General features: G+C 37.4%; 2 protein-coding genes across 7 annotated transcripts in view; one reads left to right on the forward strand and one right to left on the reverse strand.

Moving 5' to 3' along the window:
• On the forward strand, positions 1 to 9,668 carry clta (clathrin, light chain A). Of its 3 annotated transcripts, XM_051887504.1 has the most exons (7): positions 1 to 296; positions 2,569 to 2,594; positions 3,536 to 3,653; positions 3,744 to 3,855; positions 5,783 to 5,836; positions 7,749 to 7,784; positions 8,936 to 9,668. In XM_051887504.1, the coding sequence occupies exons 1-7, from the start codon at positions 110 to 112 to the stop codon at positions 9,105 to 9,107; spliced, it is 705 nt and encodes a 234-aa protein (XP_051743464.1). In that variant the 5' UTR covers positions 1 to 109; the 3' UTR covers positions 9,108 to 9,668. The 3 variants fall into 3 exon arrangements, with proteins under 3 accessions (XP_051743464.1, XP_051744243.1, XP_051745041.1); XM_051888283.1 differs by lacking the exon at positions 7,749 to 7,784; XM_051889081.1 differs by lacking the exons at positions 5,783 to 5,836; positions 7,749 to 7,784 and having other exon boundaries at positions 3 to 296.
• The window catches only part of sclt1 (sodium channel and clathrin linker 1), a 17,273-nt gene continuing 1,738 nt past the window's right edge, over positions 9,375 to 24,909 (reverse strand). For all 4 annotated transcript variants that reach the window (XM_051871596.1, XM_051879717.1, XM_051886381.1 and 1 more), the window contains exons 5-22: positions 24,190 to 24,262; positions 23,872 to 23,927; positions 22,917 to 23,046; positions 21,328 to 21,450; positions 20,842 to 20,907; positions 19,850 to 19,920; positions 19,459 to 19,549; positions 19,276 to 19,367; positions 16,663 to 16,840; positions 16,449 to 16,547; positions 15,141 to 15,212; positions 14,976 to 15,050; positions 14,429 to 14,574; positions 14,146 to 14,338; positions 13,084 to 13,280; positions 12,730 to 12,808; positions 12,546 to 12,641; positions 9,375 to 10,923 (exon numbers count right to left, since the gene is read on the reverse strand). In XM_051871596.1, coding sequence (XP_051727556.1) covers positions 10,861 to 10,923; positions 12,546 to 12,641; positions 12,730 to 12,808; positions 13,084 to 13,280; positions 14,146 to 14,338; positions 14,429 to 14,574; positions 14,976 to 15,050; positions 15,141 to 15,212; positions 16,449 to 16,547; positions 16,663 to 16,840; positions 19,276 to 19,367; positions 19,459 to 19,549; positions 19,850 to 19,920; positions 20,842 to 20,907; positions 21,328 to 21,450; positions 22,917 to 23,046; positions 23,872 to 23,927; positions 24,190 to 24,262 — 1,900 coding nt within the window. In that variant the 3' untranslated portion in view covers positions 9,375 to 10,860. The remainder of the gene's footprint in view (positions 10,924 to 12,545; positions 12,642 to 12,729; positions 12,809 to 13,083; positions 13,281 to 14,145; positions 14,339 to 14,428; positions 14,575 to 14,975; positions 15,051 to 15,140; positions 15,213 to 16,448; positions 16,548 to 16,662; positions 16,841 to 19,275; positions 19,368 to 19,458; positions 19,550 to 19,849; positions 19,921 to 20,841; positions 20,908 to 21,327; positions 21,451 to 22,916; positions 23,047 to 23,871; positions 23,928 to 24,189; positions 24,263 to 24,909) is intronic.

The raw sequence follows: 24,909 nt of genomic DNA on the forward strand, positions 1-24,909 counted from the left end.
GTTCACTCTTAAGCACTTCCCCCTGCTGACATTGGAGTCGTCGACGAGGAAGACAGTAGGGTGATTTGTGTTTTTCAGTTGTTCTCACTCTGAACACATTTAGCGAGCCATGGACGATTTTGATATGCTCAGTGCCCCCCAAGGAAGCGCAGGAAACGGTGTGGGGGCAGACGAGGACCCGGCGGCAGCATTTCTGGCCCAACAAGAGAGTGAGATCGCGGGCATCGAGAATGACGAGGGCTTCAGCATCCTGGACAGCGGAGATGTGCCTTCATCCCTGAGCCAAGACCAGGACGGTGTGTTAACACGACATCGGCGATAAAAATAAAAAGCTCTTATAATCTTTTAACCGAAAAAACAAAACAAAAAAAACATCTAAGCAAAGAACTGTTTTACTCGCTTGTTAGCCAGCTAGCCTTCATTCAAAGCTCTCTCTCTCTCTCTCTCTCTCTCTCTCTCTCTCTCTCTCTCTCTCTCTCTCTATATCTATATCTATATATATATATATATATATATATATATATATATATATATATATATATATATATATATATATATATATGAAGTAATGCAGTGTGTGTATAAATAATACGTACTGCGCTGTTTATATAGATTACACTGCCAAAGATGCATCCAAATATCCGTTTAAATGTCCTAATGGTTTACATACTGGTAGTTAAAGTAAAGAAGCAGGAAAATGGCGTTATCTGTTGTTAACTCAGCTCTTTATGAGACTCCCTGTAGTAGACCTCGGAACGGTTTAATCGTAATTTTATTTGGTTTTAAAATGTATAATTTCATTTTTGAGACGCATTTACTGCTTTTTGTCTAGATTGATTACTCTAGTACTGATTATATCAGCGAAATTCCTGTTCCTTTAACGCTTATGGGGTTTTTATTATACAATGACCTTTGGACTGAAGGCTGTGTGTGTGTTCAGTTCCTTTAGTCTTCATACTCAAGTGTCAAGGCATCGTTTAGATATGGTTATGACAGGACCACTGCTGTGTCTTGAAACCTTGTGAGAAGCCTATTTAGTAAGCATTTTGGGCGCCTTCGAACGTTAATGAATGTTGCTTGAATGTTCGAACGCATCGTGATACATGAAAACGAGTGATTCCAGCGCTCATATGTGCAGAAATGTTCGATTCAGCGATTCAAACGCGGCTATAAATGGCCAGGAATTAATAATGAATGATTCGAACGCGCCTGTCATGTTCATAATGAGTAATTATTTCGAACACACCTGTACCGTTAGACAATGCAGGTTCGAATATGCCTATAATGTTCAGAAATTATTGATTCGAACTCTCTTATGATGCCCAAAAAGATTTGTTTTGAAGATTCAGAAGTGTCTGTGATGCCCTAGAATGAGCTGATTCGAACTCAGAAGTGAAGGATAAAAATGAATGATTCGAATGCACGTATACTGTTCAAACGCACCTGTGATGCCCAAAATTACAAAGGCATTTTGTAGATGCCTTTATCCAATACGACTTGCATCAAGGTATACATTATTAGTTCATTGTATACTCTCGAATTAGTTCAAAATGATGTTAGTAAGGCAGCTCGTTAGGCTCCAGGACAGTCAGATTTCCATCTCAAGCATCTTACAGCTGAATGAATCTCTGCAGGTACCTAAGCTATAATACCTTTTCTAATTAATTTGAAACCAGACAATGACTGAAATTAGTATATTTTGGAGGCCTTTGTTTCCTTTTTTATAGTTAAAAAAATCAGTATGCGTTCTAAAATTAAATATGCAGTTGTGGTCTTCATGTATTTTAATTACAATGAGGAGAATATTACCAGTCAGCAGAAGTGTCTGGTATGTTTTTACTGACCGTTGGCTTGAATGTTTTTGTGGTCGAAAGGTTTAAATAAATGATGATGGGGATGTTGTTTCACAGGCACAAAGGCACAGTCTGACTTGGGTCTAGGATGACTGAAGACAACAGTCTTGGAAGTACAGTGTGCAGAAAATCAGTCAGGCCTGCATATAGTCTGTTCATCATATGGGTTAAAAATTGATTTGCATGTGTTGAAAACATTTTGTCTCTTATTACTGCTTGTGTGCTAAGTATGTATTGCTTAATGAAAATGTTCAAGTGATCGAATCACTTCTAGTGAAGGAATGTTACATAATGTTTGTCACTGATTCAGGAAGAAAGGAAAAGAAGTCAGCAAAACCAGAGACTTAGGCAGGAGGAAAGACCGTATATCCTGTCAATGAATTCAACACTAAATTAAAGCTATGTTATGGACAACACTTTATTTCAAATTAACTACTGTTCCTTGAATACTTTAATACTTTTATTTGGCAGGTTCTTTTATCCAAAGTATCTTGCATTGCATTCATTCCTTGGGAATTGAACCATGGTGTTTGTTAGTGCTATGCTCTGCTGTTTGAGCTACAGGAAGGCTAAACAGCCTTGCAATGCATTTTTCACTCAACGACTACACTGAGGATGATTCATACGGATGAACTGTATGAGATGCATGAAAAATTGACTGCACAATGACTATTTTTAACACATCCCTGTTTTTCTCTTTCTTTTATCTTGGCAGGAGCATTGAATGGAGATCTGCATGGGGTAAGACCTTGAAGGCTTCTTGCCTGTATTCCATTAAACTCACAATCTGTTAATATTGTGGCATAGTAGTTGTATGCTTTTGATTTAGTGTTGTTTCTTGCATGTATATAGCTGCATTTTCACTGCAAAGACCGTGTTGGGTTGTCTTTTGTAAAACACAACAAAAGACTAAATCTAGACTTGCTTTGAACTTTTGATTCCTTTCAAGCACTGGTATATAACTGGTATGAAAGCTGTGTATATTTAGCCAATACTCAATGGATTTATTACCCCTATAAAGCATATTTTCATATTTGATGCATGAATTAAATATCAACAACCAAATTGCTCTGTTTTGGCCTCTGAATAAAATTTAAATGTGATCTCCATATTCTTCTATGTCATTATATAAGCCATAAAAGCCTGATGTGTCAAATATTATACAATACATAAAACACATGTGCAATTTAAATGGCAGAATTTAATTAGTCTGACTTATTTAATGTCAGGCTTTACTGGGTTAACTTTGCCTGTGAGCTGGATAGTGAAGGCCCATTTTACCAGTCACTCATATTTTAAAGAGTTAATTCACCCAAAATTGAAATTTGTCAAGTGCTCATGTCATTCCAAACCTGTAAGACTTTCGTTCATCTTTGGAACACAAATTAAGACATTTTTGATGAAATCAGAGAGCTCTTTGACTCCTCCATAGACAGCAACTTAATTACCACTATCAAGGCCCAGAAAGGTAGTAAAGTCATTTTTAAAATAGTCCATGTGACTACAGTGGTTCACGTAGAAGCGCCGCAATATGTCTTCAACGTAAACAGTGTAGCAGAAATAATTGACGAATCACTGATCCAAACTAAAGGAGTTGATGCACTAAAGAAGTGTATCAACTAAATGTTGTACTGCGATTTGTATGGTTTGGACTCCTAATCTTTGCTGTGTGTGTTCTGTAGGAGAGTAACGGTCCTTCAGATGTGTATGCGGCCATCTCCAGTGTCGATCGGTTGCAGGCTGAGCCGGAGAGCTTGAGGAAGTGGCGAGAGGAGCAGCGCGAGAGGCTGGAACAGCTTGGTAACTTGAGCAAAGATGTAGATGTTCTTTTAAGATGTATTGAAACATTTAATTTATGGCTGACTGATATTCTTCTCTACTGTTTTTCAGATGCTAACTCACGTAAGCAGGAGGTAGAGTGGAAGGAGAAGGCAAAGCTGGAGCTGGAAGAGTGGCACACCAGACAGAACGAGCAGCTGGAGAAGACCAAAGTGAACAACAGGTACACACTGTTTGAGCAGCTGAAATCTAGAAGTGAGGCCTTTCTGTCTTTTGCTGTCTGGTTACAAAAGCAGTAGAAAGTGCACGGCTCCTCCATCATGCTCGGCAAGGTATATGCTCGGTCACGGTATATTCCAAGGGCAAAAATGAAAATGTGCTTGTTCTTGCTTTCTTTTTTTATGTATAGAAAACAGCGCTTCAAACATTCAAAATATCTCAAATAGAGATTTGGAATAATGAGAGTGAATAAATGATTCATGATCATTTGTGAGTGAACTATTATTAACTAGCATAACTATTCATGACGCTAATGATATGAGAACAGTGTAGATGCAGATTTGAGAGTCTGACCTTGTTGAATGATCATGTGATCGTGCCCTCGGACACTTCTGCTGTGTTTTGGTCACATGATCATGTCTGGTCCAATCCAAAAAGTTGCTATATATATGATTGGCTCTAGGGGTGTGATGAGACAGTTAGCTCATGAGACGAGATTAGATTTTTGCACAGTATTTTTAAGAAATCTTCAATGATGAAATACATGACTAGAAAAAGTCTGCAAGTGCGTTTGAAATGTTTTAACTAATCACTTGTAATGAATGTCATTTCAGTTCTACTTTGAGTATGAATTATCATATGCAGTAAAAAACAATACTCGAGCACTGTAAAAGGTTTTGCCACAAACTCAACTGACTGGCTTCTCTCCTGTATGATTTCATATGAGTCTCTTCAGACCATAGAAGTTAGAATAATTATGAGCTTCTACAACTTTTAATCTCCTAACTGAACTCCTTTCCACAAATTGATCAAATAGACCAATTTTTTCTTCAAGCATGATACAGAGCTAAGAGGTATGGTTACAACTACACAGCCCAGCCTAAGATAGCTTTTATATTGGGGGATATTTGCATGCATCAGGGAGCCGCTTTCAAAATGTGGGGTATTGAAATATTGCTTTTTGAATGCACACTCGCGTTTTACTTTCACGATCGCACGTACTCTGTAAATAGGGATCGGCGGTGCTGAGCGCGCATTCTACAAGATATAAGACATTTGTCAGACACTTAGGCTCTGTTGTGGAACGAATCCCTCCACCATGGTCTTGTCAGTCATCTCGTCACTTACTCTCATCACGTGATCAGTGAACTCTGATTCCTGATGCACTACGTACAACTCTGCTGCTTGTGTTTGATGAGCTGGATGGGATTGAAGTGACTGTTATCCAACTGAATTAAATGTTTTTTATTTCTATAAAAAGCAAAACGACAGTGGAGGCATAATGTAAATGTAGTGGTGGCATATTCTATCCTAATTTCAACCTTACACTTAGTCATGGCAATATTGCAAGACAGCTTTTCACCTCGACAAGAAATCTCGTCACATTTTAATCTCGCAGGATCTCATCACACCCCTAATTAGCACCAGATGTTATATTCAGTTATTAGAATAGAAAAAGGAGTTCTGTGCAAAGCTCTTTCCGCTTCAGGGAAGCATCTGAATGAACTTTACAGTTACATGTGCTTAATAGGATTCAATCCGTTTTTGTATTTAAAAAAAAACACGAGTGATATTGGGTCAAAAGTAAAATTTTCTAGTGCATGTTTTGTGCTTTCGCATTGAGTCCCGGTGAAAGTTTCAAGTATGTTTTGTTACAAATAAAAATGACGTCTCCTTAAACCTCTTTCTGTATATCGGTCCTCATTCCTCTGAGTGTGAAATCGTTGTTTGAATTCCTTGTTTATTTGTCCTGTTTGTCTCTGTCTTTCTCTCTCGTGTGCGGTGTTGTCCACTTTTATGTAGTTGGCCTGGTGTTAACACTGGTATGGTAACACTGCAGTGTGTTTTGGCTCTGTATGAGTGTTATTTTTCTCCTTTTTACCACTCTCTCTGTTCTCTCCTGCTTCGCTGCTCTCCTCTGGGACTCCCAGGGTGCTGGATGAGGATTTCTACAAACAACCCTTCGCTGATCTGATTGGTTATGTGTATGTTGCTAAACTAACATCCTTTCTTTTCACATGCATTTCTCATTAACTCATTTTCCTGCATCTCATCTTTTTTCATAACCTGTTACTCTTAGACATTTCTAACCAAATACTTGGTTAACTTCATTTAAAACCAGGGTGATCGTTTTTGTTGAAGACTAATTGGACAAAAAAGTCTGCACACTATGCATGTTGTCCATTTCCCCCACTTATGTTTAAGTTACATAAGCAGATTTTATATCTGTCTTGCCCATTCTGTCATTTTTCATTTGTCTCATTTATTTTTTTTGTTGTTAATATTTTTTTCATGGTCATTTTTAAAGTTTATGAAAACCCTTTTTTTGTCATATGTGTGTTGTGCATTTGTCACAATGTCTGCATTTTGTTTACATTCAAGATATGATGTCTAAACATTTGTATAAATTGTGAGATTATTTAATGTTATTTATTGTCTAACATTATTATTATTATTATTGAGATTATTGATTATACTAGTGCAATTTAGTGCAGTAGTAGTGTATCTGTAATGCAGCGGTAGTGACTTTCTAAGCAACTACGTCTCTGGATCATATCAAAGCCAACCGAGTAAACCAGCCAGTAGTACTATTAAAAGTAGTATTAAAAAAGTGTACTTATCTATATAAAGACAAATTGCTGATTTTTTTTTTTTTTTTTTTTTTTTTTTTTGCCGTATTTTCTCAAAGATTTTAAATCAAAATCTTTTGGCAAGGCTTTCAACTGATTTACTTACTGACATTTGACCAATTCTGATAATCTTCCTTTTGTTGGCTAGTGTCAGTCTGAAAATGGCCAAATATTTAATAATTTGTATATTAGGGCTGTCAAGCGATTAAAATTAATGACACAATTTGCCGATTAATTAATCGCACATAAAATTTGGCTGAGAAATTAGTGTGTAAATTAGAATAAGTCATTATTGTGTTAAATGGCAAAAACATCAAATAGACATTTTCTCTAGAAAAATTGAGCAAAAAAAACCCCACCACAATATTGTTTCTAAAATATGACAATATTAACTAATTTTTTGAACTGTTGTATAAAATCAATATCACATTTGCATTTGTGCTATTCGGGACAAAAACAGCACTCGTGTGATATTGCGTTTTTGTGAAATTGCTTAACTATATCATGATATAAATATGAGATGACAACTCATACAGGGGCATTTTTGCCCTGATATCTTGAATTTTAGGAACATATAACTGAGTTCTATTGGCTCCATTACGCAGTGAGTTGCTGCCCTGCTTCATGTTCCTCGCCAGTCAGCTTTATGAAATGTAAGATGAACTACGTACGTAGGTCTGGGATGGGGCAGGTGTGTTAAATGCATTAAATTTGAATGCGTTATTTTTTTCCCGGTAACTAATTAAGTTAACATGTTAAATTGACAGCCCTAAAATATATATATATAATTATTTTTTTTAAACCAAGACTTGGTGCACCTCTATCCCATGGCTGGCACTTTGGCCGGACACCTAGTTGCTTGTGTTAGATGGAGTATTGTAGAGTACGGTGTGCCTAGGTTGAGCAAAGCTGTCCCAGGCTAGAACTGTAACTGTCCTCTTAGTTCTGCAGCCCTCATGTTCATCATGGACCTCTTACTGCTTCTGCCTATTCTGCAGAACTATTGTAAACATTAGCTGCTTTTCTTTTGCTTGGTAAATGTCTCTCAACTGAAGCGCCAGTTGAGATCGCCGAACGCCGCAAGCGGCGCATACGTCAATGACGGCTGCAAGCTAAGCGCACATAGAAGCACTCCTAAGATGACTTGGGTTTTGAACAGTGCATGCCTGCTTTGGTCATCTGCATAAATCTCATTTCTTTTGGTTTTCTATATATCTGACTTGTGATCTGTTTCTCCTTGTTTTTCTTTTCTCTATGCACCTTTAAGCACTCACATTAACCATCCTTGCTACCGCCTAGACCAGTTAAGTAAAAAAAAAAAAAAAAGAAAAAAAAAAAAAGAAAAATAAAGACAAGAAAACCAAATATGCTCAGGGAAAAACACCACTTATTACAAAGTTATACACCAATGAATTGCTGTCTTTATTATCAACATGTTTCTGCTAAAGTTAAGATTCTGGATGTCCTTTTGTGGTGATGTGTTGGTGCACTAGTCCTGTACGTTGATGTAGTTGATTGTGACCGTGATTTACCTCATTGGCTTTTCATACCCATTTTGCTGTGTATACTGTGTGATAGTGGAGAGGCTAATGCAACTCTACTGGACTGAGTCCACGGCAGCGGAAAGGGTTGGTAATGGGCCGGGAGGAAGCGGGAATAGTCGAATATGGTCTCAAAAAGCTCTCCGAATATTTTTATGTTAAGAGCTCTTTAGCGTTTGGCTTGCCAGAAACTTGGTTTAGTTCCCCCATGCTCAGCAGAAGGCCCCGCTTGTGGTCACTGCCAACGCATGGCACGTTCAGCCTTTGCACAAAGATTTAGTGGTTAAAATAAGCTAATTGGCCTGTCAATCGCTGCGTTGAAGGCTTATTAGCGTACACGATTCCTTGACATTCCTCTGACCGCCAAGAGATGAGGAATGTCCCACAATACAAGGACTTTCAAAGTACAACAAATTGTTTTAACCAACTAAATCGCTGCAAAATTTGACTGTGGCTGTTCTGGAACCTTTTCCTGCCTTCAAGATCAAGACTAGTTCTGGTAATGGTGGGTTGGGGGCATGATGCTCAAACTACCATCTGTTTTGGATGTGGTCACCTGAAGAATGTCTCTTTATGAATGTATTATTGTTGGATGGAAATAACCATTGTTTTTCACCCAGACACAGAGCTGCTTTGGTACACTTGCCTCTTACCTCCTAACAAAACACCTTGTGAAGCATTTCAACCATTTTTAGAAGCACCTTTTGGTGAACAAGCTTTCAAAAGCTTTGTTGAGTTTGCATAGTCATTTGTCAACTATATAATAAAATTTATATGATGTAAAAATTCTCAGCCAATAAGATATCACAATTCCCGAGGCATTATGGAGGTCAGCGGTTGTGTGCTCAAGCGGGACGTGTCTGAGAGTGTTTCCGGTTTCTGTCCGAAGCTGATTGTGGTTTCTCGTCGACAGGGCGGCTGAGGAAGCCATGGTGTCGGAGCTTGACGAGAACAGCCCTGGCACAGAATGGGAGCGTGTGGCGCGCCTTTGCGATTTCAATCCCAAATCCAGCAAGCAGGCCAAGGATGTCTCCCGCATGCGTTCAGTCCTCATCTCCCTTAAACAGGCCCCCCTCGTCCGCTAAGCTCCACCTCTGGAGTCTTCAAAACCACAAGTCCCAGCAGCCATTGGGTTTCACGACATTGATTCCTTTGTGGTCCCATCCCAATGGCTTTGAGCTCAATTTCCATATATAAATAATCTATATTATATTATTACATAATATGATATAGCTATATCTATATATGTTTATATATATATATATATTCCATCTATAAATATATACATATATAGCAATGTTCAGATTGTTTTTATTTTTGGTGTCTATTTTAAGGACCAAACTTCATGTTGATTTGATTTTTTTTTTTTTTTTTTTTCCCCCATGTAGAGACAGTGTGTGGCATTGTGACACTATCTATGCATTTCCTTCCTAAGCTGTTTGGGAATACAGTACTAAATGTCTTGTGTATGTTGTATACAGATGGTGGTTATAGCCTGTGTGTGTAACTATGTACATAAAGACTGGTCCTCTACACTTCATTGTAAGATTATGGCACAAGTTGTTGATGAACAGAGCTGTACCCCAGTAAATGTCACCTCATTTTGTCCATTCTGTTTCAGTATGATTAAACACATTTGAAATGTTGGGCGCTTGTGGTAATAATTCCCTCCCCCCAAATAACAATGCATTTATTTAGGTTACCCAAAGTTTGACAAGTGAACAAATTCTGGTTTATTTAGCTCAATTTACACAATTTTAGAGGATATGAACAATTCTAAATCAAATTTAGAATTAGAAATAATTACTGTTATTCTTGTACAAGTATACTAATATGACGGGTCGTGGAATTTTTGGAAATTAAATCAGGTTTGGAGTGAATTACACTTATACCATGGTTGCTTCACCAACACATTGGTCAGATGTTTTATTCAAGACATTTGTCAGGCTTTTGTCCTTAAAATGCTCTTGTGTGCAGACACTTAGCTGTTTTAACAAACCATAATTCTGATAAACTAATGACTTAGTTTCTTAGAAGAATTTTTATAACATCTCTTATGTAGTGTAACTGTTAAATCTTTATGAAAGTTTCATTATAGTAATAATTAGAATTTTATTACAGTAACTCAAAGTTTCTTAGGATTTACAGAGTCATATATTTTACTCAACTGTTGTGGAAACAGGCTTCCATATTTTTTTTTTTACTTTGACAAAACTAGAACTACATCGTATTTCAATGACTTTTCCAGATCTAGAAATCACTCTCAAAATGAGCATACATGATGCATATGCAGTATTTGTTTGAAGTCATTGGTAGTCTGTGCTGTGGTAGGCTGCAAAGTTCTGTGAAATAACTTGTAAATAATCTTGTCTTAGAATAAATAAGTGATATGGAACTATAATGTGGTAAAAACCTGCTTGCAACTAAAATGAAAACTAATTGTACACCTAAGAACGGCTGTGAACCAATGAAATCAAACATTCAAAAGCCCTGTGGTATAACCAGTACAAAATATGTTCAAGTAAGACCATAAAATCATCTGCAGTTTTTAAAACATCTGTTTTACTGGTAATTAAAAAAAAAAAAAACAATTGCTTGGTAGTAACTTTGACAGGCATCTTGTACATAGGCAACAAATGCATACAGTTTATTACATTCACCAGAAAAAAAAAAAATGCAGTAATTTCATCAACCTCTCATTAATAATAATTATCAAATGAACGAGGAATCCTGCCAGTTAAAGCTCTTGCCTCTAAATGATTAGCCCAGTGACAAACTGATCAGGGTGCTTCTTATTAGAAGATAATGATGATGTGACAAAAACCAGTTGCTGTTTATCTATGATAAAGTCTCAAGATCCATCATGGATGCAGCTTTTCTCCGTTGTGACATCACATTCAGCTGAAAGAAAAAAAGCAGTTTAGAGTGGGTTCGGTGCACCCTTTGTCCAGCAGCTACAGAGGGCAACAGTTGAGTTGTGAATGTAAAAATGTATTTTCTTCATAGGGGAATTGATTTTTTTTTTAAATAATGCTGTTCAACAGTGGAATTCCTGATGACAAACTACATTACCAATGATTCTACAAAAAACTTCCACCAATCAAAGAATTGTGACAAGCAAATCGCAACAAAAGAACACTTGAGTGGCCATTCGCTCCCATTAAGCACTGCCGTTTCTCTATGCTCTCAAACTACTTATTGCAAAATATGCATACAAATATATATAAAAAAGTGGCCAGTGAGTGTATATAGAAACATTTTATGTACGTACACCTTGCTAGTACTGGGTTGGAACCCTTTTTGCCCTCAGAACTGCCTTAATTCTTCATGGAAAAGATTCAGCAGGTGCTGGAAACATTCCTCAGACATTACTGTCCATATTGACATGACAATCACGCAGTTGCTGTAGATTTGTCGGCTGCACATCCATGATGCGAATCTCCTGTTCTCCCACATCCTTAGAATGCACTATTGGACTGAGATCACTTAAATGACCTTTCTTCCCCATTCTGATGCTCAGCTTGAACTTAAGCAGATCGTCTTCTTGACCATATCTACCTGTCTAAATGCACTGTTTTCAACATTGGTAATAATAATAAATGTTTCTTGAGCAGCAAATCAGCGTATAAAAATGATTTCATGTGACTGGAGTAATGATGCTGAAAGGCCATGTTATAATACATTACATAACACAAATGCAATAGTATGTCATAAAAGCAAGATTACAACATTACAAGTTATAACCGTAATTAAACTAAACTATACCTGTTCTATCTTCATGCAGCATATATTCTCTGGCTCTGTAGGATCTTACAACAGTTCCCACACGAGCGATTTATAGATTATCATGACAGAATATGCTAATCAATGACTTTAAGATAGTTAACTCCACATCAGCTACATAAATTCAGCTACTGTTCAGAAACGTCCTGTTGCATTCTACATGTTGTCACTTCTTCTTGAGTCTCTCCATCACTGTCGACTCTGGTTTGAACATGAAAGGCTGAACAGTTTCTGATATTTTCAGTGAGTCTGTGTGAGATAATCCGCGGTACTAACACTATGTGCTAACACAAGCTCTTGAAACTCTGCCCTCTTCTTGGGAGCAGCAGCTCATTTGCATTTAAAGGGACACAGAAACTGAGCGTTTTTGCTCACCCTCAAAAAGTCACAAATTTAACATGCTATAAAAAATGATCTGTGTGGTATTTTGAGCTAAAACTCGCATACACACTCTGGGGACATCAAAGACTTATTTTACATCTTGTAAAAGTGGCATTATATGACCCCTTTAAAGCCGTTAAGTACAGTCTTGTAACTTTTTTTCTTTTTGTCTGATTTCTACTTTTTTGCTTCGAATCAAAGTTTGTAATATTGTGAGCCACCTTGTAGCTGGTTGGTTTGGTTAATGGCTTAAAATGCCTATGGGAAAAATACTTTCAGAACAGGCTATGGAAACATGGGCAGGCACTGTTGCACTCAATAGGCAGGAAGTGTGTAAATATCCAGTATGGCATGTATACCTGTTGTGAAGCACTTGCTGCACGTTGCTCTGCCTGAGAAAGACGCCTCTGCAGACGCATGTTTTTCTCCTGGTGCTCTGAAACCTGCCTCTCATACTAGAGGCAGAAATCCCATAGAAATTCAATCACTTACAGTATACAACATCTTTCTAGGTAGAAACAAATGTGCATGTACTGTACACACCTCCAGCATCTTCTGATGATCAGCTTCCATCTGGATCTCCAGTTCCTGAACACGCTGTTTCTGTCTGTTCAGCTCTGACCTGCAATAACCACAATCATCTCATGTAACCTTGATGCTGCAATCTAGACTTGACCAGCTTTATTGAATAAAGTTCACATTACATTTAATCAATAAGCCTGTTCTATGGAAGCTAATGTCTTAAAATGATGGTAAAAATATATATATATATATTTTTTGTTTTAACATTAGTAGTGCATGAGCATTAAAAATTTGTTAGTTTTTTTTAGCAATTCTTGCCTTGGCAAACAACACTTCTGTGGGATCTGTGCGTGCCAAGTGTGTTTGAGCGTTCACCTGAGGCTGCTGAGTTTCTGCTGGAAAGCCTGTGTGAGGTTCTTGGCCTCGTCTTTGTAGCGGCTGATGGTTTTCTGTTGAGCGAGCAGCAGTCTGGTCAAACCGGCGCTGGAGTTTTTACTGCTCTCCTCCATCTCTCTCAGCCTAGACTCCAAACTTTGCTCCTTCACACACAGCTCCTGCTGCATCGAGGACACCTACACACACAAAGAATACCTGTTAAAGACGCCACATAAAGAGATAAATGCGATAAAAATATGGATGTCTCAATGTTCTTTTGTCTCAACAGTAACAAGACTGAGCTTATGCTCATTGGTTCATCCCACCAAATACATAAAGCTGGTTCTTTAACCCAAAATGTGGATGGCTCTGCTCTGGAGTTTCAAACAAAATCAAAAAATCTGGGGGTGATATTTAACGCAAATTTAACATTTGATCCTCATGTCCAGAATACAAAACAATTTTTTCATCTCAGAAACACTGCAAGACTGAGCCCTGGTTATCTTTCTCTGTGGCCGAAAAACTGATAAATATTTTTATTTTGCAGAATATTTTGCAGTTTTTAACGTTTTTTTTATATATATAATTCTTAAATTGCTTTGATGTATGTTTTCATTTTGTTCTTTCCTATTTTTATGTATTTTTACTTTATCTTTGTAAGGCACTTTGAGATGCAACTTTTAAAGGTGCTATAAAAAAAATAAAATTTGTTATTAATGTGCAAAAAAAAAAAAAAAATTCTCTATGACTCATCCCTTAAAAATTACTTAAAGGGATAGTTCACCCTTCTTCTGCGGAACAAAAAAACATTTTGAAGGATGTTTTTGTCCAAAAGTCGATGGGTTTTAAAATCAATGTGGACAAAAAAAATAAATAAATAAAATAAATAAAGAACAGACAAACGAGCAAAGTACTATTCCAAAAACATCATCTTTTGTGTTCCACAGAAGAAATCAAGTCAAACAGGTTTGAAATTACATGAAGGTGAGTAAATGATTTTATCCCTTTAATGGCAAACATCAGCTTTGTGTCACTGTGTATCAGAATGCAGTTGTTTGTAACCTGTTGTTTGGCACGTCTCTGAGCTTGTGCACACTCTTTGCGGAGTGCTTCCATGTCTCTGTGCAGCTGCTGGTTCTCTTGCTGCAGTGTGACTCTCTCCTCACTGATGGCTGTGCTCTCCTCTCTCGCACTCGTCAGCCCTGCCTGCAGCCTCCGCACCTCCTCCTGACAGCGCGACAGCTCCTCTGAATACCTACACAAGCACAGAGGAGGAAGGAAACAATTATGGACACACCCTTATATTTGCCCTCTTTCTAGTTCTTGAGCGTGTTTGTGTTCTCACTCCATCTCCATCTTCTTCATCTTGTTTTTCGTGCTGTTGAGTGTGAGTTGCGTTTCATCCTTCAGTCGTTCCGCATTTAAACATCTCTGATGGAGAGCCTCCATCTTCCTCATCTCAGGCTCTCCAACTCGGCCCTCTTTATAGATCTACAACACACACAATTTGATTAATGATTTTGAAAGAAGTCTCTTATGATCACCAAAAGCTGCATGTTTTTTTTATAGCAAAAATACAATAAAAACTGTAATAATGTGAAAAAGTATTACAATTAAAAATAACTCTGCTCTATTTGAATATATTTGAAAATGTAAATTATTCCTGTGATGGCAAAGCTGAAATTTAAGCATCCATTACAGTTTTCAGTGTCACATGATCCTTCAGAAATCATTCTAATATGCTTATCTATCTATCTATCTATCTATCATAATAATTCGTAATTGTGTCATATCATACCTTATAACACCCATTCACTGTGATAATATCACAGCGACATACAGCCTTACTACCATTTAATTATGTCCGTGTAAAAACGTGCATTTATTTTCACCTTTTCCAGCTCCTCTTCCACAGCTTTTCTCTCCCGATGGGCTCTTTCAATCTGTGTCTCTTTATCGGCACATTCCTACACACAACCATAGGAAATATGTTAATATACATTAGCAAGAGTTGTTGCTGTACACATCTGTACATATGCTGATGATGAATGTGTCACCAGCTGCAGGGCAGACAGCTCCTCAGCCATGCGATGAATCTGAGCGTTACACTGCTTACGAACACTCTCAACCTAAAAAAGGAGGAAAAGAAAATATTCATAACTATAAGACACACTCAAAGATGGAAATAACAATATATGCACACTGTGATCACAGATTAGCTGGATGTCAAAACACTAGAATTAGAAGCTAGAACGACGCTGACTTCACTGTGCCATAACCATGCTGTGCCAGTGCTAACAGTATTTCTGGCTAGGCTTAAAGACACTACACATCGACCTAAGATCTAAATAAATTCTAAAATAAAAACAATCAAAAGAAAACACTTTACTTAAAATATTAAGTATAATTAGTAAAAGTATATTTTTTGTTTACCTGCATGTCATGTGACCATTAACTAAATTCAGAGAAGCCCAAACATGCAAATGTGCTGTTGAATTATTGAAATGTTAACTTAAAATCTTAGGAGGTACTGAAAGTAAATATTTTACATCAAAGGGGTTCACCTGACCAAAATTTTTAAGAAACCTTGCATTAAACGAAACATACATTGATCCCTCAAGGCTTTGTTTTCAACTGTGTCAAATTTAACATGTTGTCTACTCTGACTAAGAACCATAGGGGCTTTCGCACCAGAGGAACGTTTTCATAGTTCCTATAACTTTTGACGGAAGTACCCACTTTTTGGCATGTTTGCACTGCACTGGGAACGATTTTAGTTATATAAAAACACCTTTTGGGGGGACTAAGCGTGACGTAAGTGTACAGTGAATGGCTGAATGCATGCCATGTGAAACACGGGTACCCGCCATATTTAAAAAGCCATGTAAAAACACAGTTTACATATACTTACTCCACGAACATGTAAACAACAATAGATAGCATTTACTGGTCACCTTTCTTTGCGGCGTTGGGTTCTTTTCTCAGCCTTGATGATATGTAGCACTGCAAGATTTCGTCTCTTAGCCCTTTCAATCGCATTACTTATACATCTACATTCCATCTCAGTCATCATGAAACCCACAACAACAAAACAGCTCCGATCACAGCATCTTCCATCCTCCAGTTTTTGATGTTGTTGAATGCTGCGTTTTAAATGACGTCACTTCAGAGTTCCTACTGGCCCTAGAGGTTCTTGGGGGATAGTTCCTATAACTACACAGTGCAAAAGCCCCTCATGTCTGTTCTTGTCTAGTTAGGCTCACTAGGGTTGGAGCAGAGCCTAATTTGTCTGAGAGTAGACCTGATGCCTCCAGCTTATTCTTTTGTCTCCCTTTGCTGAGTTTAAAAACACTGGCTGTGATCACCTCTTTCCTGGTGCGCAAGGCAGCATCCTGGATCAGCTGCTTCATAGCGTCTTTCATCTTCTCCAGCTCTTCTGCTCTCTGTTTCTCCCTCAGCTGAGCCTACAGTAACGTACACACACACAAAATTGTTTGTGAAGTTATTATTTATGAAGTTAGGTAAATAAAGAACAAAGTATGCACTGGGCCCGTGCGGTGTGGTTATTTGGAGTGTGACCTGTTCTCTCTGAAGCGAGGCTTCCTCAGCGAGCTGGATGGAGTTGCGGAGGCGACTGAGGGCTTCAAATTTCTCTTCTTCAAGAGAGGAGCAGCGACCCTGCAGTTCTCCCACTTGCCGCTCCCACTCCGTCTGCTTCCTGCGGACTGATTCAGAGTCCTGCGTCGCAGCTTTGAGTCTGGAAAACAAACAAATACACAAATAAAATAACATATCCATATTTCCATGATATTAAAAGGAAACAATATATACAAACTCCTTTTATTTGCAAAAATAAATGAGGTCATATAAAAGATTATTGTTTTTCTAAGCTATATTGTAAAATGTATTGTTTTTTTAGGCTGGGTCAGTTTTTATATATATATATATATATATATATATATATATATATATATATATATATATATAAAGTATATTTATTTTATTATATATATTACACTATATTGCCAAAAGTATTGGGCCACCCCTCCAAATCATTGAATTCAGGTGTTCCAATCACTTCCATGGCCACAGGTGTATAAAATCAAGCACCTAGGCATGCAGACTGCTTCTACAAACATTTGTGAAAGAATGGGTCGCTCTCAGGAGCTCAGTGAATTCAAGCGTGGTACCGTGATAGGTTGCCACCTGTGCAATAAGTCCATTCGTGAAATTTCCTCACTACTAAATATTCCACGGTCAACCGTTAGTGGTGTCATAACAAAGTGGAAGCCATTGGGAACAACAGCAACTCAGCCACGAAGTGGCAGGCCACGTAAAATCACAGAGCGGGGTCAGCGCATGCTGAGGCGCACAGTGCGCAGCAGTCACCAACTTTCTGCAGAGTCAATAGCTACAGACCTCCAAACTTCGTGTGGCCTTCAGATTAGCTCAAGAACAGTGCATAGAGTATGCTTCTATGTCCTAAACGGACAAACTGCTCTACAGAGCACGATTAATCACTACGTTGTTCCTCTTCTAAATCGTTTGTGTTTTTAGAGGCAGCTTGCATCGTCACTACGTTGAATATGCACGAAGTAGTAGTAGTAGTAGTCTGGTTTATTAGAAGCAGAGACCGTTCTTTGTTACAAGTAAGAAGAAACCTCTTGCTTGACTGCTAACGTACTCTCTGCTGTCTCAGATGACGACATCTTTGTCTTGTGTCGACCAGACGGCCACCGTAGCTTCTCTATGTGCTTCGAAAGGGAGGGGTGAGCTGCCGTTGGTTGCGGTTCACAACCTCACTACTAGATGCAGCTAAACTTTCCACACTGCACCTTTAAAACATCACGTTCACCACACCTCAAAAGTTTGAGGTCAGTAAGATTTTTTTAAATGTTTTAAATGTATCTTATGCTCACCAAGTCAGCCTTTGTTTGATCAAAAATGCAGTAAAACATTAATATTGTGAAATATTATTACATTTATAGTATATTTTAACAGCATTTATTTGAAATCGAAATCATTTGTAATGAATGGGTGGATTCTTCAATATCTATCCTTTCGGTTGGTTTGTATTCAAGTTATTAATCAATATTTATCCTTCTAAATATTAAACAATTTGAATGACTTCTTCAAGCTTATGAGATTTAAGTAGTTATATAATTACATGTCTTCTCACTGGAACATGCTCTCTCCTTGTTTTTGAGAGAAGCACCCAACACGTTAAAACATATATTTACTCTTCTAGCTGACTCTGACAGCCTAGGTCACTGGGGTCACAGGGCCTGTCTACTACATGACACAAAAGCACTTTATTTTCATCTTCAATCACTAGATAATAATAAAGAATATTGTCTGATCCTCTTACTGAGAGAAAAATAGATCTTATCAGTATGTTTTGGGAAAGTTTCCTTATCAGAGCTAGACCTCGACAAACTCCAACCTTGAAGAAGCTGTGTTTCTCTGTGTGTGTGTCAGTATCCTTTGTTACAGGTCCTGGCTTCCGTGAGGGGAACAACTGGTACCCAAGGGAGATGAAATGACCATCTTCAGACAAACTGAAGCCTTGAAACGCTGATACGTGACCTTAGTGGGTCACTTCGTTCCTAAACCAGGACCCCTATTGTCATACAGATAGTCAATGGAGATATGCTTCGAACTATCTGTCCATATGTGGAGATTTTCTATGTTTATTAATGTCATAACCAATCAAAATCATTCAACCTGAAGTAATGACTTAATTTAGTGACCCGTGTTAGAGTATAGTTGCTGTTGTATTAAAGGTGTACATAGAGCAGCCTACGAACTCCTTGCTGTGTTGAAGCCGACTTCTGCTGATGAAACTGCAAATTATTCTCTTCAGTAAAATTTTCTTCAGTTGACTACATCTTTGATTCCTGGTCTTCATTCATCATATCTGGTCCTCGGGTCTTAACTGTAAATTCCCCTACAGTAACATTATAAATGTCTTTTACCATCTCTTTTGATTGATTTAATGCACCCTTGATGAATAAAAGTACTAATTTTAAATAAATTAATGAATAAATGAATATAAAATTGGTCCCCAAGCTTTTGAACACCAGTACATACTACATACAACCATAATACAACATCTAACTACTAGCACAGTTTCTTCATCAACACACCTTTCACTCTAGCTGTCACACTGAAATCATAATTGATAGACTTCACCTGGCCTCTAGCTGGTTCAGTGCTGCTTGTAGTTGCTGTAGTCTCCGATCAGATGCTTCCTCTCTACCGTGAGCTTCTGCTGCGTCCTCTTCCTGCACCATCACACAGACATGGCATTATTAAAAAACACACAGTAGGGTGATACACCGCTTACATAAGGACAATTATAGCAACATCTCTCACCCTCCTCTGCATCTGATCCTGGACGTTCTGCAGGAGTCTGGTCATCTCCTCCACTTTAGTCGCAGCAGATCTCTGCTCAAGTTTTGCTTGCCTGCAACATCATACAGAAATAAACACATGAATAAATTTGCACTGCGATCTTTTTACTACTTTTTATTGATAGCATAGTACTGAGAAGACAAGGGGAAATGCACTACAATCTTTAGAAAGATTTAAACGCATTTCAAGAAGAACAGTAACAAAAAGTCAATCTTCTGGAGTAAATGTGACTGCACTACAGTTGAGTTCAACTCTTGAGAAACACACTGAGCTGACTGAATTATAGACACAAGAGCAAAACAGAACCTGAGTCAAGGTTAAGTCATAAAGAGTTGGCCATCTGGAACGCTACCTGAGTTGACTGCGTAACTCCTCCAGCTCACTGCTCTGTTCCGCCACCGTCTTAAGGAACTGCTGATTGGTCTGAGTGTGACAGGACAGACATGAACGCCGGCCGGGCATAACGCAAAAGAAATTTAAAAGGATGAAGGACTGAGGAGAGGACGTTGGCTGTTTAGAGGTCAAGGTGTGAAAAAGGTGGGTGTGTGAGAGTTACACTGCTAATTAAATATTTAGGAATAGAGTAGTGTTTCTCTACACAACCACTACACACATACACGCTGAACAATGAACAACACTCACTCAAACAGGTGGCGTTCTGAGTAGTGCGAGAATGTGTGTGTGTGTGTGTCTCTGACTAAGACAGTGCAAGGATTATGCCTTTAAAACCATTGCATAACAACTGAATGAACACAGAACCCTCGAACGGCACTAATATCACTAATAAAACCCCTTAATACAAATAAAATTATATTCCCATCACATTTTCTGGGTACAACAGAAATTTTAGTCAGAAATGATGTAAAAAGGGACTTGATTTTATCCATCTGGATCTGATTGGAACATGAAAAGTGGCTGGTGACATAATTTGAGAGATAATGTTTATATTACTCGACCATTATCACAAAATAAAGAGCGTTTAAAGGAGTTTATTTACCAAATAAATACAAAAATGGACAATGTATTGCAATGTATTTGCTTGTGTTCCTCATTTGTAAGTTGCTTTGGACTGAACATCTGCTAAATGGATAAATGTAAAATATAATGATATTATGGGAGAACAAAGAAACTGCAAAGCGATATGACAGACAAGAAAGTTTTAGAAAGTTATTTCAAAGGCGCAGAAAGTTTTACATAACATTGTGAACGACCATGAAAGATTATTTCATTAGGAAAAAACAATGAAACATGCACAATAAACCAGAGACATGAATTGGGAGAAGTAAATACAGTAGATTTAGATTTTAACCAGTACTATTTACATATTGAAAGAGGCAGTCTTACCGATTCCAGCTTCTGATTGGTCAGCTGGAGCTTCTGTGCGTGTTGTTGAATCTGTGCCAGCTGATTCTAAAACAGCACAGTGATCCTCAGTAAGAGCACAGACAAAGTATTTCAATAATTAAATAATGTGTATTATAATAAGCTTCAAGCCATAATTAAGCCAATATTTTACAGCCAACAGCTAATATTGAATTCATATATTCAAATAATCCGTCTCAGCATGCCTTCTGGTTTATGTATAATTGTATGAAAGTGCTGGGGGTCTGTTTGTTCTGTTAACTGTGCCTGCATGTGGTTAAACACTGCCCTCTAGTGTTCAATAATCATATTACATATTCTGAGAAAATTCAAGTGTTTAAGAGAGATTCAGATAAAGCTGTCTGTACACCAAATATGTGCTTAACCTGTCAATTTTGAAAACAAACCTGCATTTTAAATTCAAATGTGCTGAGTATGTAAACACGAATGTGAGTTTGCACTGGCTACCTGCATGTGCTGCCGTTCAACAGCCTGTATTTGCCCGTCACTCATGGAGCTCTGGTACTGGGTCTGAAGACGATCCAACTCCTGCGAAGCTGTCTGCCACATCTGAAGAGCCCGTTCTTTCTCCTAAAGACACATAAAGAACAAACTGAAGTTAAACATACTATGATTGTGGCCTTTCATGACTAAACTCCTCTCTAAATATCTTTGAGATCTGAGATGTGATATTAATGCACAGTACAGAAGCAATGTTAATTGAACTGAAATGATATATTTATCCTGTAGCTCAGTTTGTAAAGCATGGACTTATAAAGCATGAAGCTAACAATGCCAAAGTCATGGGATTTATTGGCAGGGCAAACACATTTTCCTTGCATTTTATTCATTTTGAAAAGTGTCTGCCAGAAGCATAAAGGTTGAAAAGTGTTTCTGTAACTTACAGAGCAAAAAAAAAAAAAAAAAAAAAAAAAAAAAAAACATAGCTCTCATAAACATGATTACATAAACATAAACATAATTATAGTAACTGTAGTAACTATGATATTTACTTGTGCTGAATGCAAGAGATTTGTTTATAACTATAGCAATTATAGTTTTTAAAAGTTTTGGCTATTACATTTTGACACAAATTGGATTATTTTTAAAAAAAGATTTTAAAATGTAAAATGTCTATGAACGCTCCTGAGTATTAATGCAAATGAATTGCTGGCTTCAAACTGATTCATTAAAATGGGCAGTTTGCAAAACTGATTTGCATGAATAATCATATTCCCAGATCTATCACCCTTTTTTGCTAATGAGATTTGAACCAGAGATGCTATTAAAATATTTTATTCTTCTTTTTGCAAGACAAGGAGTGGACAACTAGTACAGAGTCATGCAATTTTCACGATATTGCTTCACTTTGTATTCAATTGGCAAAATCAATGTGAAACTTTTAAACAATATTTTGTAAAATACATTTATAATATAATATAATATAATATAATATAGCTACTCCTCTTAACTGTGCTGTATCTGTATATTACCACCTCTGCGATGAGAAAGAGACAGAAAATGTCTCACTGGATGTTTAATTTATGGCTAATTATTTCATTCTCAGTTAATTAAGAAATTAGAACTGTGAATATAAATTGGAAAAAGTGGAAAGTCCACAAACTCAAAAATAAGTCACTTGAGGGTTGACTTGAACTGACACACTCTCTAGAGAAGTTTAGATGTGATTTGCAGCATGACATTCTGGTGAACTGCTCCCTAAAGGAGGGCAAAGATGTGCAATGTCTAACTGAAAGTGGGACGCTCGATGAGTGACGCACTAATATCTCATTACTCCGTAATGTCAAGTGTTGATATGTAATCCTCGGGAGCACCTGAAGCGTACTCCACGCTGATTAAAACCGATTCCCTCAGCACAACACGACCTGCGTCGCCGCATCACATATTAACTAAAGAACGAATAACCCCAGATCACCCCTCGCACATGTCAGAGGACAGCCGGAATACAGGGCCAGGAAAGTGCCTGTGGGTTTGTAGCTGCACAGACCGACTCATGGGAGTTTAGAGGTGGTTATGCAGCAGGTCTGGATACTTACCTCCACGGCACACTTGACCTGCTCCTCCAGATTGCTGATGGCGATTGCATCCGCTGCCGTGTCTCCTTCTGTTCCAGTGGACAGAGACTGCAGTTGCTTTTCGATGGATATTCTCTGCTCTGCATGAAGCCTGAGGATAATAATAATAATAAAAAAAAACAGTTAATGCAAAAGGTCAACCTTCATAAACCTTCAGGAATTATCTGCAGACTTGCTTTAATTTGTTCTAAAATAATATGACTTTGAAGTCCTAGTAACTGACTGGCAGTAGTATATATAATCCAATTAAACCAATCTATCTATCTATCTATCATGAAACAATATTCTATTGTAGATTTAACTGTCCTTTTTCATAGTAGTTTTTTTTTTTTTTTTTACATGCAAATATTGTTGCCGCTGTTATTTTTCATTGCTTAAATTGTGATTTTGTCCTTTATACTGACTATTAGGGGGTGTTTACACAACACCATTTTCAACTAAAAATATGATTATGGCTGTTCATTTACATGACAATTTACACGAAAGTGACATCGTCATCTACTTGCCTGGCATGTATAATACAGCGTTTTTAGTCGTTTTTCACAAATCTGTGTGAACATGGATCGTTTTGACAACGTTGTCATCTGTATGTGAAACTTTTAAAAAAAAAATGCAAAGGAAAAACTTTTCCATTTTTAGTACATCGTTGTTTTGTAAACGTACCCTCAGATTATGTTGGTAGGTGCAAAAGTTTTCCAGATTGAGATGTGAACAAAAATAGACAATCACTGAATTACAGCAAAACTCACAAACTTTCTCCCAACAATAAAGTGAATTTACGTAAAGGGTGTTCTGTTCTGTGATTACCAGAGGCACCTCATCTTGCACTGCAGAAGCTGTTAGCACTGACTGACTGCGATAATAAACCAGTGTCTAGGTGGAGAAATCAGCAGGAGATCCATTTGAAAGCTCTTACCGCTCATTTTCTTTAACCACCTGCTCCAGGCTTGCTTTGACGTCCGTCATCTGCCTCTGAGTGTTTGACAGGGAGAAACAAGTGTGTGAGTGAGTGAGTGGTGGGAGGAGGGTGATTGAGAGAGATAGAGTGTACTCTTGAATGGCAAACTTATTATAAGACAAATTCACTTGATTTGGGATTAAACTGCAATTTATAGCTGACAGCATGAAATCAGACCCATCAAGCCCTGACAGTTGTACAACCTCACTCTAATGCAAGCATTCATGTGGTGTGAGCGTTTGTGCAGAGTAGTATAGTGTAAGCCTTCATGAGTACCTGATAGAACTTGAGCTGCATCTCCATCTGTTGTATGTGTCTGTCATATTCTTCTATTAGAGGAGCCATTAGACTGAAAACAAACACTCAGGTCATAAACAATATCATTATGTTTAACAAGATTATAAGCTATTAACATTTAGAGTTCCATGGTACTGGATTACATGGATTACATTACGGATTACATAACAGTACAATTAAACTAACATTACTGTAATTACAGTATACTACTATATATAATAATTTAAAATCACAAAAAATATAAAGCTTGACTATAGGAACATATAGGAACATAGGTGTGTCTCTGTGTGTGTGTGTGTGTGTGTGTGTATATATATATATATATATATATATATATATATATATATATATACACACAGTGCTTAAATTTATTAGACCAAAAAAAAAAAGATAAATATTTTAGGATCCTGTCAAAAACTTGTTTAAAACTAAATCTTTTAGTGTCATTTATTAGGCAAATATCAAACTGACAACTAAATAGTCTTTATTCACACATAATAACCAAAAAAAACTTTTATGCGATCTATCTTTGAATCCATTTAAATCGCAACAATAATTATATTTTAGCATTAGAAACACTACTGTGACTCACAGAAAAATTATTTTGGTAATCACCAATACTGTTAGTTTAGGGCAGCTGTGGCACAAACCTTACATACATATGTTAAGCACTCTGTGTGTGTGTATGTATGTATTTAT

The sequence above is a fragment of the Ctenopharyngodon idella genome, chromosome 1, assembly GCF_019924925.1.
Source record: "Ctenopharyngodon idella isolate HZGC_01 chromosome 1, HZGC01, whole genome shotgun sequence".
Taxonomy (NCBI): domain Eukaryota; kingdom Metazoa; phylum Chordata; class Actinopteri; order Cypriniformes; family Xenocyprididae; genus Ctenopharyngodon; species Ctenopharyngodon idella.

Excerpts from the sequence above, each read along its gene's own strand:
- clta (XM_051887504.1), top strand. The coding sequence starts at position 110 with ATGGACGATTTTGATATGCTCAGTGCCCCCCAAGGAAGCGCAGGAAAC. Across the intron at positions 2,595-3,535 it reads TGAATGGAGATCTGCATGGG|GAGAGTAACGGTCCTTCAGA; the intron begins GTAAGACCTTGA and ends TGTGTTCTGTAG. Across the intron at positions 3,856-5,782 it reads AAGACCAAAGTGAACAACAG|GGTGCTGGATGAGGATTTCT; the intron begins GTACACACTGTT and ends TGGGACTCCCAG.